Source organism: Gorilla gorilla, chromosome 16 (genome assembly GCF_029281585.2).
Source record: "Gorilla gorilla gorilla isolate KB3781 chromosome 16, NHGRI_mGorGor1-v2.1_pri, whole genome shotgun sequence".
Taxonomy (NCBI): domain Eukaryota; kingdom Metazoa; phylum Chordata; class Mammalia; order Primates; family Hominidae; genus Gorilla; species Gorilla gorilla.
Window position 1 is genome coordinate 90,469,089 of NC_073240.2, and position 12,717 is coordinate 90,481,805.

Genomic DNA, 12,717 nt, shown 5'->3' on the forward strand with positions numbered 1-12,717 from the left:
TATTTAATAGAGAGATGGACTCCAGCTAGAAACACCAGCCTCATGTACTTGTGGAAGAGATAGTTTATTGTTTTGTTAGTCTTGGCTTCTGTGACACCTCTCTCTCGAGATTATCCTCCAATGTTATTGACTTCACTTTCTCCATTGTCTTTGCTGGCAGCTGCTTCTCTTTTTAATGACTGACTCTCGGTGTTTCTCTTCTCTTTATATTCTTTCCTGGATGGTCTCATCTGTTTCCATTGATGCTCCACTTGGCATATTTCATTGTCATCTATTTGGCACTTCCACTTGGATATCTCAGAGTAGTGGTTCTGAGCCTCACAGCAGACCCGAATCATAAACTGTGGGTAGATCCTGGAAATTTAGTAAGCTCTCAGGGTTATTTAGATGCTTCCTTCATCCCAAATTTTCACCACGCAAACAGATGGTGCCACTATCCACCAGCTAGCTGCTTAAGCCAGAAATTTAGGAATCCTCCTTGATTTCTTTCTTTGTTGTTGTTTTTTTTTGATACGGAGTCTCGCTCTGTCACCCAGGCTAGAGTGCAGGGGCGTGATCTTGGCTCACTGCAAGCTCCGCTTCCCGGGTTCATGCCATTCTCCTGCCTCAGCCTCCCAAGTAGCTGGGACTACAGGTGCCTGCCACCACGACCGGCTAATTTTTTGTATTTTTAGTAGAGACGGGGTTTCACCGTGTTAGCCAGGATGGTCTTGATCTCCTGACCTTGTGATCTGCCCACCTCGGCCTCCCAAAGTGCTGGGATTACAGGCATGAGCCACCACGCCTGGCTAGATTTCTTTTCCTTCATCACCACCCCCTACTTCCCTTCCAAACTAAGGAATTTGTATTCTTAGTTCTCAAATATTTATCTTAGATCTATCTACTTTTCTTCATCTCCTGTATTAGTGTGCTAGGGCTGCTGTTACAATGTATCACAAATTGGGTAGCTTAAATAGCAGCAATGTAATGTTTCACAGTTCTGGAGACTAGAAGTGCAAGATCAAGTGTTGTCAGGATTGGTTCCTTTTGAGGGCTATGAGAATTTGTTCTGTGTCTCTCACCTAGCTTCTGGTGGTTTGTTGGCAACCTTTAGCATTCCTTGGCTTGTATCACCTGATCTCTGCTTTCATCTTCACCTGACATTCCCCCTGTTTGTGTTTCTGTGTCCAGAGTTCCCCTTTTTATAAGGGCATTAGTCTTTGGATTAGGACCCATCCTAATGACCTCAACTAATCTCACCTACAAGAGCCCAATTTCCAAATAGGGTCACATTCTGAAATACTGGGGGTTAGAACTTCAACATATGAAATTTGGGGTTGTGGGGAGGACACAATTCAATTCATAATGCCTCTATTACTTTGGTCTAGGCCACTGTCATCTCTCTCTTAAACATGGTAGCAGTCTACTAACAGGTATCCCCATTTCACTCTTAAACCCCCATAATTCATTCTCCACGCAAGGAGCAAGGATGATTTTTGAAAAATCTATCATCCCACTTCCTTCTTTTCTCTTTAGTAACTTCCGTTGCACTTAGACAAAAGCTAAACTTCCTACCATGGCCTGTAAGATTCTTCATAATCTGGTCCTTTCCCATTTCTCTTCAAACTCATCTTCTACTACTCTTTTCTTTATTATTCTCCAGCCATGTTGATTTTTTTTTTTTTTTAAGCAAGCCTTTGGCCTCAAATATGCCAGGTTCTTTGCTGCTTCTTGGACATTGCACGTGATCATACTTCCATCTGGAATATCCTTCTCTAACTCCTTTGAATAATTAGCTCCTTCTTGTCCTCCAGGTCTCTACTTAAATGTCACCTACTTCTGAGAAGCTTCCCCTTACTACCCTAGATGAAATTTCCTTCCTTTCCTCACTTATTGTCTATCTCAGCCTCTTATTTGGTTCTTTTACAATTTTTTTCTGCCATCCTTTCCCCTCCTTCTCTATTATGAACTCTGAGTCAAATTACTATGTCTGTCTTGTTCATCTTTATAACATGCCTAAGGAAAATAACATGCTCAAAAAGTATTTGTTGGATGAATGTATGTTCCCAACTTAGTGCTAAGTTATAAACATAAATGTTTATAGAATGAGTGAGAATAGATTTTAGTCTTGACAGTCCAGGATCATATTAAGATATACCCTCCTCTGTTTAAAAATTATGGTGTTTGTAATACTTGGTGTCTCTGAATGATCTGAACGTGACAGAAGAGTACTTTTTCATATTGAGTGTTTAGGTCATTGGGGTAAAAGACTGTTGCCAGAGACTTGTAGCTTTTTCTTTCTTTGCAGTTGACTAATCTCCTTCAGAATCAAGCAGTGAAAGGAAAAGTTGCTGGAGCACTCCTGAGAGCCATCTTCAAAGGTAATAATAATTAATGTCACTTCTGTCTGTCTCCTGCATTCATTGGTAGATTTGTTTAGTTTTGGTACTTTTCTTACTGTTTGAAGCCCCACTGGAACATTTTCCATGTTTTGAGGATTCTACAGAATCAACTACAGCAGCAGTTTCCTGTCTAGTGGACTTAAGTAATTTTACTGAGGGGAGTTTGAAGTGGCTACCTGAGATTGTGTTGCTGATTTGGGGGCCTATAATTACAGAATGTGCTTTTCGTAAAATCTGCTTTGGTTTACTTGTGCTTTTAAGATTGTGGAGAAGAGAACAGCAATGTTTAATACATAATCCATGCTTAGCAAAGGGCAAGTAACCTCTGGGGTTTAATGAAATGGGGTATCTTAAGGTGCCTTATATAGAGATTCTTCATGCCTGGTGAGACATATTTGTTTTCTTGTCTTGAACAAGGGCTAGTTTAGGTTGTTGCAGATTGTGATTTATAGTGGTTTTATAAATTCTGGTAGGATAAAATTTTACAAGGCAAAAATTAAAAGTGTCTTTGGACTCTTAATTAGGTATGTTAACTTGGTTTATTTTTCTTCCCCCAAGTAAATTAGATCTCTGCTGCAAGGGTACAAAAACACATCTTCCTATTCATGAAAGAACTTTCAAGATTGGTTGAGTCAACCTGTATGGAAACTTGCTAAATATTTTATAGAAATATCAGAGAAAAGGAAATAATTAAAGATGAATAGCAACTGCCTATGTACACTACTGCTAAATGGAAGAGCAATTCTATGGCTTTTAGTATATTCAGAGTTGTGTATCCATTACCACAATTGATTTTAAAACAATTTCCTTACCCCTGAAAGAAGGTTTGCATCTCTTAGATGTCACCTCTCCAAACCCCTAGTCCATTCCAGTCCTAAGAAACCACGAATCTACTTTTTGTCTCTACAGATTTGTCTATTCTGGACATTTCATTTAGTGGAATCATTCTATATATGGTCCTTTGTGACTGACTTCTTCCGTTTATAATGTTACAAAGGTTCCTCTATGTTGTAATATGTATCAGTACTTTATTTTTACTGCTGAATAATATTCCATTATGTGGATATACAACATTTTTCCATTCATGAGTTGATGAAGACTTAAGTTGTATCTATTTTCTGGCCATTATAATACTACTATGAACATTTGTGTATAAATTTTTGTGTGGACATGTTTTCCTTTCTCTTGGATATATATCTAGGAGTGGAATTGCCGGATCATGTGGAAACTTTTTATGTTTAACTGTTTGAGAAACTGCCAAACTGTTTTCCAATGTGGCTGGATTAGGATGCCAATTTTTTCACATCCTCATCAACGCTTGTTATTATCTTTTTTTGTTTTGATTTATTTTCATCACTTTTTCTACATGATCCAGATATTTTAAAATGCAAAGAAAATTAACTTTAATGATATGTTCCAGGATTGGCACTAAAAAAAAATTTTCAGACTGCAAATGAGTTATACAAATGAAAATATCAAATGGAGATCCCCTTATCAAAATGAAAGCACTCAACTTATTAAAAGTTCACAAGTATTTGTATAGAGCACATTAAAAAAGTCAGCTTGCTAAATGTTGTGATTTTAAAGAACGGTTGCAGAAGTCTGAAGAAAATAGATTAGTTATTAAATTTGGGTTACTGGACTTCTCAAAAGCTGTAAGACCTATTAGAAGGTTACTTCATCCTGTAATTATTAAAATAAATTAATAGGTAGATGAAGAAAAGATGACATTTTAGTCCCTTTATTTTGGCTAAATGAAGCACTTTTTCAAAGCCCTTAACCATTGCTGTTCTAAGCACCGTAGTAATCAGTCGTTTGATAATTCTATTTTTTTGTATTTAACTACAAACCTGTTCGTTTTTCCTATTTACCTGTCAATGTTGTAAGACTTGTTTCTGAACCCCCTGTTTAAAACAATAAGGTTCCCCCTGCTCTGAGGAAGCTGGAACACTTAGGAGACGTAAGATATACACTTGTTGTATCCAGTTGGTGGAATCAGGGGATTTGCAGAAAGAAATAGCGTCTGAGATCATAGGATTACTGATGCTGGAGGTAAGATGGCAAACAAAAACTTTTATTTGGGGGTAGATTTTTGGGGGTTTGTAATTTGTTGAGGGAAGGAAAACTTAAGTGCCCAACCTAGCATAGTCCTTATTTATGAGTAAGACCTGTTGTTAAAAAACAAAGAAGCAGGCCGGGCATGGTGACTCACACCTGTAATCCCAGCACTTTGGGGGGCTGAGGTGAGGATCGCTTGAGCTCAGGAGTTTGAGACCACCCTCTGCAACATGGTGAAACCCCATCTCTACCAAAAATACAAAAGAAAAAAAATTAGCCGGGCTGGTGGCGCATGTCAGTGGTCACAGCTACTTGGGAGGCTGAGGCAGGAAGATCGCCTGAGCCAGGGAGGCGGAGGTTGCAGTGAGCCGAGATTGCGCCACTGCAGTCCAGCCTGGGCAGCAGAGTGAGACCCCGTCTCAAAAAAAAAGCAGATGAATGGGTTATAATCCACTTAGATGTACATATTACATTTCTGGTACCATGGACATATATCTCTTTGAAGAGCTGGCATATCTGAAAACATCAGGGAACCGATACAGGATTCTAACTTTTGAAGCCCTTCACAATTATAACTACGTACCAGACAGAGCAGAATGATTCCATAAATCCCTTATGGGACCAGTTCTGGATCTGGGTCAATTCATTTATTTCAGCAAAAGACTTTATTTCTTAGAAAGATATATCAAACATTGGATTTCTGCTTGAGATTTCCTTTATCCTGTGAACTTTTAGGCTCACCATTTTCCAGGACCATTATTGGTTGAATTAGCCAATGAGTTTATTAGTGCTGTCAGAGAAGGCAGCCTAGTGAATGGAAAATCTTTGGAGTTACTACCTATCATTCTCACTGCCCTGGCTACGAAAAAGGAAAATCTGGCTTATGGAAAAGGTAATTTTCTTCCAACTTTAGTGGCTTTTTCTCTATGCACATAATCAAATTTATTGCTCAGTATATTTTGCATTTCTAGGTGTACTGAGTGGGGAAGAATGTAAGAAACAGTTGATTAACACCCTGTGTTCTGGCAGGTGAGTCTTGTTAATATGTATAACTTTCTTAGGAATACAAGTGGCCAAAAAAAACCACTTTATTTCAGGAATTTATGTCTGTGAAGGTTTTAAGTCCTTCTTTTTTGTTGTTTTTAATATAACACTATAAAACTATTTAGTCTGCAATGGATTAGTGAGAAAGAAATGATTTACTATATTCTGTCCTCTAAGACTGTTCATATAGTTTTATTTGCTTGACTGTGTATCTTCTTACAGCAATTTAGTGTGTTAAGATACACATAATTAAATGTTAATTTAGTGTGTTTAATGCTCCAGTCTAAGCATTATTGGAGTCTCAAGGTCGTGAAGGCTGGGAAAGTCACCCTGCTGCTGCATCTTTTCTTTTTTTCTTTTTTCTTTTTTTTTTTTTGAGGGAGTAGAATATACAAGTGATGTATCCTTTAACCAGTAATTGTATTTCTGGGAATCTACATTAAAGAATGACTCCAACATACAAGAAAATCCTCACATATGAACATGTTCAACACAGAAATTTGTGACCAGTATAAGCATACAGTAATAGAGACATGTAAACTATGTAAGTTAAGGTAGAGCCACTCCATGACATTTATGCCTATTAAAAGTGAAATGTATACATCAAAGATGAAAAATTCTTACCATATAATTAACAAAGAGATTACTATGTTATATAATACTGTGATTGCGTGTAGGTTTGTTAAAAAGAACAAGAAGGGAATACCCAAGATTATCTAAACCAGAGATAATTGCTTTTATGGTTCCTTACATAAGATCCCTTACATAAATCATTTTAAGCACGTATTTATCAATTAATTTGTTTTTAATTACACAAGAGTTTATTCAATACATACTGTAATATACCTTGCATTTTTTATTTAATACAACTGTCCATGTCAGCATATACAACTCTACATCATTCTTTTTAATGGTTTGCAGTAATCTATTATTTGGCTAATCTACAATTGTCAGATTATTTGGTTATTTCCAGTTTTTGTGCTATTACAAAGAGTGTTGCAATGAATGTCTTTTTTAATTTTAAATAGAGATGGGAATCTTGCTTTATTGCCCAGGCTGGTCTCTTGAACTCCTGGCCTCAAGTGATCCTCCTACTTTGGCCTCCCAAAGTGTTGGGATAATAGGCATGAGCCACTGCACCTGGCCTGAACATCTTTATATATCTAGATGACCTTTTATAAGCATGTACATGGCATATATTTCAAATAGTAAATTGGGTAGATCTGTGATTATGTGCATTTTTAAAGTTGATAACTACTGCCAGCTTGTCATACATTCCCTAAAACGGTATGTGAAGAGAGTTTGTTTTCCACAACCTCACCAACATTGGGTATCATCTTTGCGAGTCGGGTAGGTTAACAACTGCTATTTCATTGTTTTAAATGGTATTTATTTGATCTTGTTTCTCGGTATTGCAAAATCAAACTTGAATTGGCCCTGTTTTTTTGTCCTCATTAATTTTACAAAGTTATATCTAAATAAGTTGGAAAGAAATAAAATTTGTCATTTTCTTCTACCAGGTGGGATCAGCAATATGTAATCCAACTCACCTCCATGTTCAAGTAAGCATCATCTTTTCCCTTTTCTTTGTATATCCTGCTTTGTGAACTTACTTGCTAGAAATTAAACTATAGCAAACGTAAACATCACTCTCTCCTGATTGTAAGAATATTAGTAGTTATGTTTTCTGTTACAGATTCACAGATTCCCTCCTCACTCCTGCCTCCTTTTTGGCTTTACTTACTTATTTAAAACATAACTTTATTTTTTTTATAAGAATGACTTTGCTTAGGTAAGGTTATTGGTTCCCTTAAAGGTTCTTCATTAGAGAAAAATCAAAAGGGACAGTTATAATAATGTATTATCTCTTTAATTCTCTGCTCCCAAGTTTTATTTCTTAAAATATGTTTAATGGAATTTTAACCACTGTAAAGCCCTGAATTGAATTTCTGAAAACAAGGCAGTTAGACACTGTCTATAGCCTTTAGAATCTTTGATCCACAGGGATGTCCCTCTGACTGCAGAAGAGGTGGAATTTGTGGTGGAAAAAGCATTGAGCATGTTCTCCAAGATGAATCTTCAAGAAATACCACCTTTGGTCTATCAGCTTCTGGTTCTCTCCTCCAAGGTACAAACGGAAAATTGTTTCTCCTTAGTTCTGGTGGTATGACCAGTTATGACCATTCAACTTATTCATACCCTTGGTTTATATAGCAGAGCAAACGTAGCCGAACATAGATGCTTTCATTTCACGTGAGCAAACATAGCCGAACATAGATGCTTTCATTTCACGTATAGTGGTTTGGTCTGGTAAAAGGATCATACTTCTCATCCAAGGAAAACATGCATTATCTCTTGTATTGCCACATTTTCTTTGTGGAGGTAAAAGGGATAAAGATCTCAGAAAGGGTAGACTATAGGCCCCATAAATTCTTACAGTAAGAGGTATTTCAAATCTTGTTTCAACATGAAAGTGTTCTATACATTCTTAGTTTGAGTCTAAGTCATAGATTATTTATTTAAATTGGTACTGGAGAATTCTTTAAGCTGAAAACTATTTTGAATTCAACTTGGTTATTTTGCTGTTAATTGGGAGACCTTACCGATTTTGTATTGTTTTCAGGGAAGCAGAAAGAGTGTTTTGGAAGGAATCATAGCCTTCTTCAGTGCACTAGATAAGCAGCACAATGAGGAACAGAGTGGTGACGAGTGAGTACTATAGTGTAGAAATAAAGATCATTTTTACAAATTCATCTTCTCATTGTGTATTTTAGCTATTTCATTTTCTTCTCTCTCACCGCCTACCTTCACCTCAGCACAAAACTTTTCTAATCTTCTCTTAGCTACTCAGTAATAAAGAGAATAACATGATCCCTTCAGCTCTTTCATTTTCACCTTTCCAGGAAAGTAATTGTCCTATAAGCTGCAAGTTTAAAACCTATTTATTAGGTGTCAGCTCTCTGCCAGGAACTGTTTAGCCTTGGGGCTACCGTGCTGAACCAGTCAGACAATGTCCCTGCTCTTGTAGAACTTCAATTTTAGTGAGAAGAGGAAAGAAAATAAATAACAAGAAAAATATTATAGTAAAAGTGCTATGCAGGTAATTCAAATGGATGATCTACCACTGACAGTATAGCTACTTTAGATTGGGTCAGGGAAAACCTCTCTCAGATGTGCTATTTTAACTGAAGCCTGAATGATAAGATCCATAATATACAGATCAGAGAACATTCTCAGGTAGGGAAATAATACAAAGGCAGAACGGTGTGACGTGTCTGAGAAAGAGGATTTTGGGTTTTTGTTTCGTTTTGTTTTGTTTTTGAGACAGAGTATAGCTCTGTGGCCCAGGCTGGAGTACATTGGCATGATCTCAGCTCACTGCATCCTCCACCTCCCAGGTTCAAGTGATTCTCCTGCCTCAGCCTCCTGAGTATCTGGTACTACAGGTGCGCACCACTACGCCCAGCTAATTTTTGTATTTTTAGCAGAGACAGGGTTTGCCATGTTGGCCAGGCTGGTCTCAAACTCCTGGCCTGAAGTGATTCACCCTCCTCGGTCTCTCAAAGTGCTGGATTACAGACATGAGCCACTGTGCCTGGCCAAGGATTTTTGTTTTTTCTTTCTTTCTTTTTTTTTGAGATGGAGTCTCACTCTGTTGCCCAGACTGGAGTGCAGTGGTACGATCTCGGCTCAGTGCAACCTCCACCTCCTGGGTTCAAGAGATTCTCCTCCCTCAGCCTCCTGAGTAGCTGAGATTGCAGGCATGCGCCACCACGCCCAGCTAATTTTTTGTATTTTTGGTAGAGATGGGGTTTCACCATGTTGGCCAGGCTGGTCTTGAACTGACCTCAGGTGATCCACCTGCCTCGGCCTCCCAAAGTGCTGGGATCACAGGCGTGAGCCACCGTGCCTGGCCGGATTTTTTGTTTTTTAAGCAAACATTTGTAGGATGTTCATTCTGTGCCAGGTGCTATTCTAAGCACTTTAAACCTCACAACCCTGTTTTACCTCTACTTTATGGATATGGAAATCGAGAGACAAAGAATTTAGTTAGTTTGGCTTGAGCAATTTATTAGAGGTGGTTTCTTATTTCTTTTTTTTTTTTTTTAAGAGTGTCTTGCTCTGTTGTCCAGGTTGGAGTACAGTGGCACCATCATAGCTCACTACAGCCTCCAATTCCTGGGCTCAAGTGACCCTCCAGCCTCAGCTTCCCAAGTAGCTGGGACTATAGGCACGTGACACCAAGCCTGGCTACTTCTTTTTTTTTTTTTTTTTTGAGATGGAGTCTCTGTCACCCAGGCTGGAGTACAGTGGTGTGATCTCGGCTCACTGCAACCTCTGCTTCCCAAGTTCAAGTGATTCTCCTGCCTCAGCCTCCCAAGTGGCTGGCATTACAGGCACCCACCACTATGCCTGGCTAATTTTTTTTTTTTTATTTGAGAGGAAGTCTCACTGTGTTGCCCAGGCTGGAGTACAGTGGCATGATGTCAGGTCACTACAAACTCCTCCTGGGTTCAAGCGATCCTCCTGCCTCAGCCTCCCTAGTAGCTGGGGTTACAGGTGCGTGCCACCACGCCCGGCTACTTTTTGTATTTTTAGTAGAGACGGGCTTTCACCATATTGGCCAGGCTGGTCTCGAACTCCTGACCTCAAGTGATCTGCCTACCTTGGCCTCCCAAAGTGCTGGGATTACAGGCATGAGCCACTGCACCCGGCCCAAGCCTGGCTAATTTTAAAAATTTTTTCCAGAGACAGGGTCTCACTGTGTTGCCCAGGCTGGTCTTGAACTCCTAGCTTCAGGCGATCTCCTGCCTCAGCCTCCCAAAGTGCTGGAATTACAGGAGCAAGCTGCCACACCCAGCAGAGAAGGTGGTCTTAGATACTAAATTAGAATAAGCTGACAGAGAATCAGATTTTGGAGAAAATAATTAGCTCACTTTTTTTTTTAATTAGCTCACTTTTGACCACACTAGGTTTGAGATATATATTAGGGTCCCATAAGGAGACATTAAGCAGGTACTCTGGAGTAGTAGGGAGCGGGCTGAACTGGGGATAAGACTGGAAGGGACTAAAGCCAAGAGACTGGATGGGATTATCAAGGGAAAGGATGAAGAAAAAGAAACCTAAGACTGAGTTCAGAGGCATTCCACCATTTCAAGGTCAAGCACTTTGGGAGGCCGAGGCAGGCAGATTGCTTGAGCTCAGGAGTTCAAGACCAGCCTGGATGACATGGTAAAAACCTATCTCTACAAAAAGTACAAAAATAGCCAGGCGCAGTGGCGCATGCCTGTAGTCCCAACTACTTGGGAGGCTGAGGCAGGAGAATCACTTGAGCTCAGGAGGCGGAGGTTGCAGTGAGCTGAGATTGCACCTTTGCATTCCATCCTGGGCAATGGGAGTGAATCCTTGTCTCAAAAAAAAAAAATTTTTTTTTTTTTTTTTGAGAAGAGGCCAGTGATGATGCCCTGGAAGCTAAGAGAAGAAAATTTTTCAAGAAAGAAGTGGTTAATTGTGTCAGATCTGAGATGTTAATTAAGATGGGACTTTATTGTTTTTGACAACTTGGAGGTCATTTGTGACCCTTGAAAAAATAATCTAATGTTATTGCGGGGGTGAGGGTAGAAAGAGGATAGAAGCCTGATTGAATTGGATTGTACTAGGAAGAGATTGTGAGATAAAAAAGGAGAAATTATGACTATACACATTTATTTTACGAAATCTTGTAAAAAGAAGCAGAGTCTGGGCACAGTGAATCGTGCCTGTGATCCCAACATTTTGGGAGGCTGAGGCATGAGAATCACTTGAGCCCAGGAGTTCAAAACCAGCTGGGCAATATAGTCAAACTCCATCTCTACCAAAAAATAGAAAAATTAGCCGGGCATAGTGGCACATGCCTGTAGTCCCAGCTACTCAGGAGGCTGAGGTGGGAGGATCGTTTGAGCCTGGGAGGTTGAGGCCACAGTGAGCTATGATCATGCCATTGCACACCAGCCTGAGTGACAGAGCGAGACCCTGTCTCAGATAAATAGATGGATAGATAGATAGACAGACAGACAGGAGCAGAGAATTGGGCAGTAGAATTTCTAGTAAACACCTGCCTTCAGTGATTGTATGAGTTTAGCTTGAGTTGGTCTACTTGTTCATCGTAGCACCTGTCCTTGTCTCTCACTCAAAAACCATAGTTCATACCTTTTTGTTGTTGTTGTTGAGACAGGGTCTCTCTGTTGCCTAGGCTGAAGTGCAATGGCACAATCTTGGCTCACGGCAACCTCCACCTTCCGGGCTGAAGCAATCCTCCCACCTCAGCCTCCCAAGTAGCTGGGACTATAGGAATGCCACCACACTGGGCTGATTTTTTTGTATTTTTAGTAGAGGCTGGTCTTGAACTCCTGGGATCGAGTGATCCACCCGCCTTGGCCTCCCAAAGTGCTGGCATTACAGGCATGAGCCACTGCACCTTATAGCTCATAACTTTCTGTTGAATCTTTTAGGCTATTGGATGTTGTTACTGTGCCATCAGGTGAACTTCGTCATGTGGAAGGCACCATTATTCTACACATTGTGTTTGCCATCAAATTGGACTATGAACTAGGCAGAGAACTCGTGAAACACTTAAAGGTAGCACCAAACTTGTAAGGTGATCTGGGTCTTTTTGAATGAAAGTGTTTGAACTTAAGCCACTGTTATGCCAGTTAATGACAGGAAATAAATACTGTAAAATGACCCTGGGTGTGGAGGATCTCTTTTTTTTTTTTTTTTACTTTAAAAGTGGAAAATACATGATGTTACCACACTCCCTTTTTTTAATGTCCTCATTTTAGCAGTATACCGCATCCTTAAGCAAGCCAGAAAGTTCTATTTTAAAAAACCCTCAAAATTTCTAATGCAAAAAAGTGGGAAAAAAGTTGAGAACTATTCAGCAGGAAACTCAAAATCTAATTCTAAGTAGATTATGTGTCACTGTCTTATGTGACCTTCAACTATGGCCTCTGCTTTCTCATTTATGAATTAGGATGTTGCATCTAGTAGCATATCGTGGAGTTGTGTGATGCTAAGTCATTCATCATGAAGTATTTGTAAAGCAGTAAAATAAAACTCAGAAGTGTTTTAAACTATATTAAAAGTAGTGTACAGATATATTTGTTCCTCCAACTTTTTAGTTTGAAAATTCTAACTCAGAAAAGTTAAAACACTACATAGCGTGAAGAACACCTATGTTCCCTTCACCTAGATT

General features: G+C 39.3%; 1 protein-coding gene across 18 annotated transcripts in view; it reads left to right on the forward strand.

Annotated features, from left to right (window-relative positions):
• The window catches only part of FANCI (FA complementation group I), a 72,177-nt gene that overhangs the window by 13,233 nt on the left and 46,227 nt on the right, over positions 1-12,717 (forward strand). For all 18 annotated transcript variants that reach the window (XM_019010950.3, XM_063698818.1, XM_019010953.3 and 15 more), the window contains 8 exons: positions 2,288-2,360; positions 4,303-4,433; positions 5,175-5,331; positions 5,411-5,468; positions 7,004-7,045; positions 7,488-7,611; positions 8,107-8,192; positions 11,975-12,101. In XM_019010950.3, the coding sequence (XP_018866495.1) occupies positions 2,288-2,360; positions 4,303-4,433; positions 5,175-5,331; positions 5,411-5,468; positions 7,004-7,045; positions 7,488-7,611; positions 8,107-8,192; positions 11,975-12,101 (798 nt within the window). The remainder of the gene's footprint in view (positions 1-2,287; positions 2,361-4,302; positions 4,434-5,174; positions 5,332-5,410; positions 5,469-7,003; positions 7,046-7,487; positions 7,612-8,106; positions 8,193-11,974; positions 12,102-12,717) is intronic.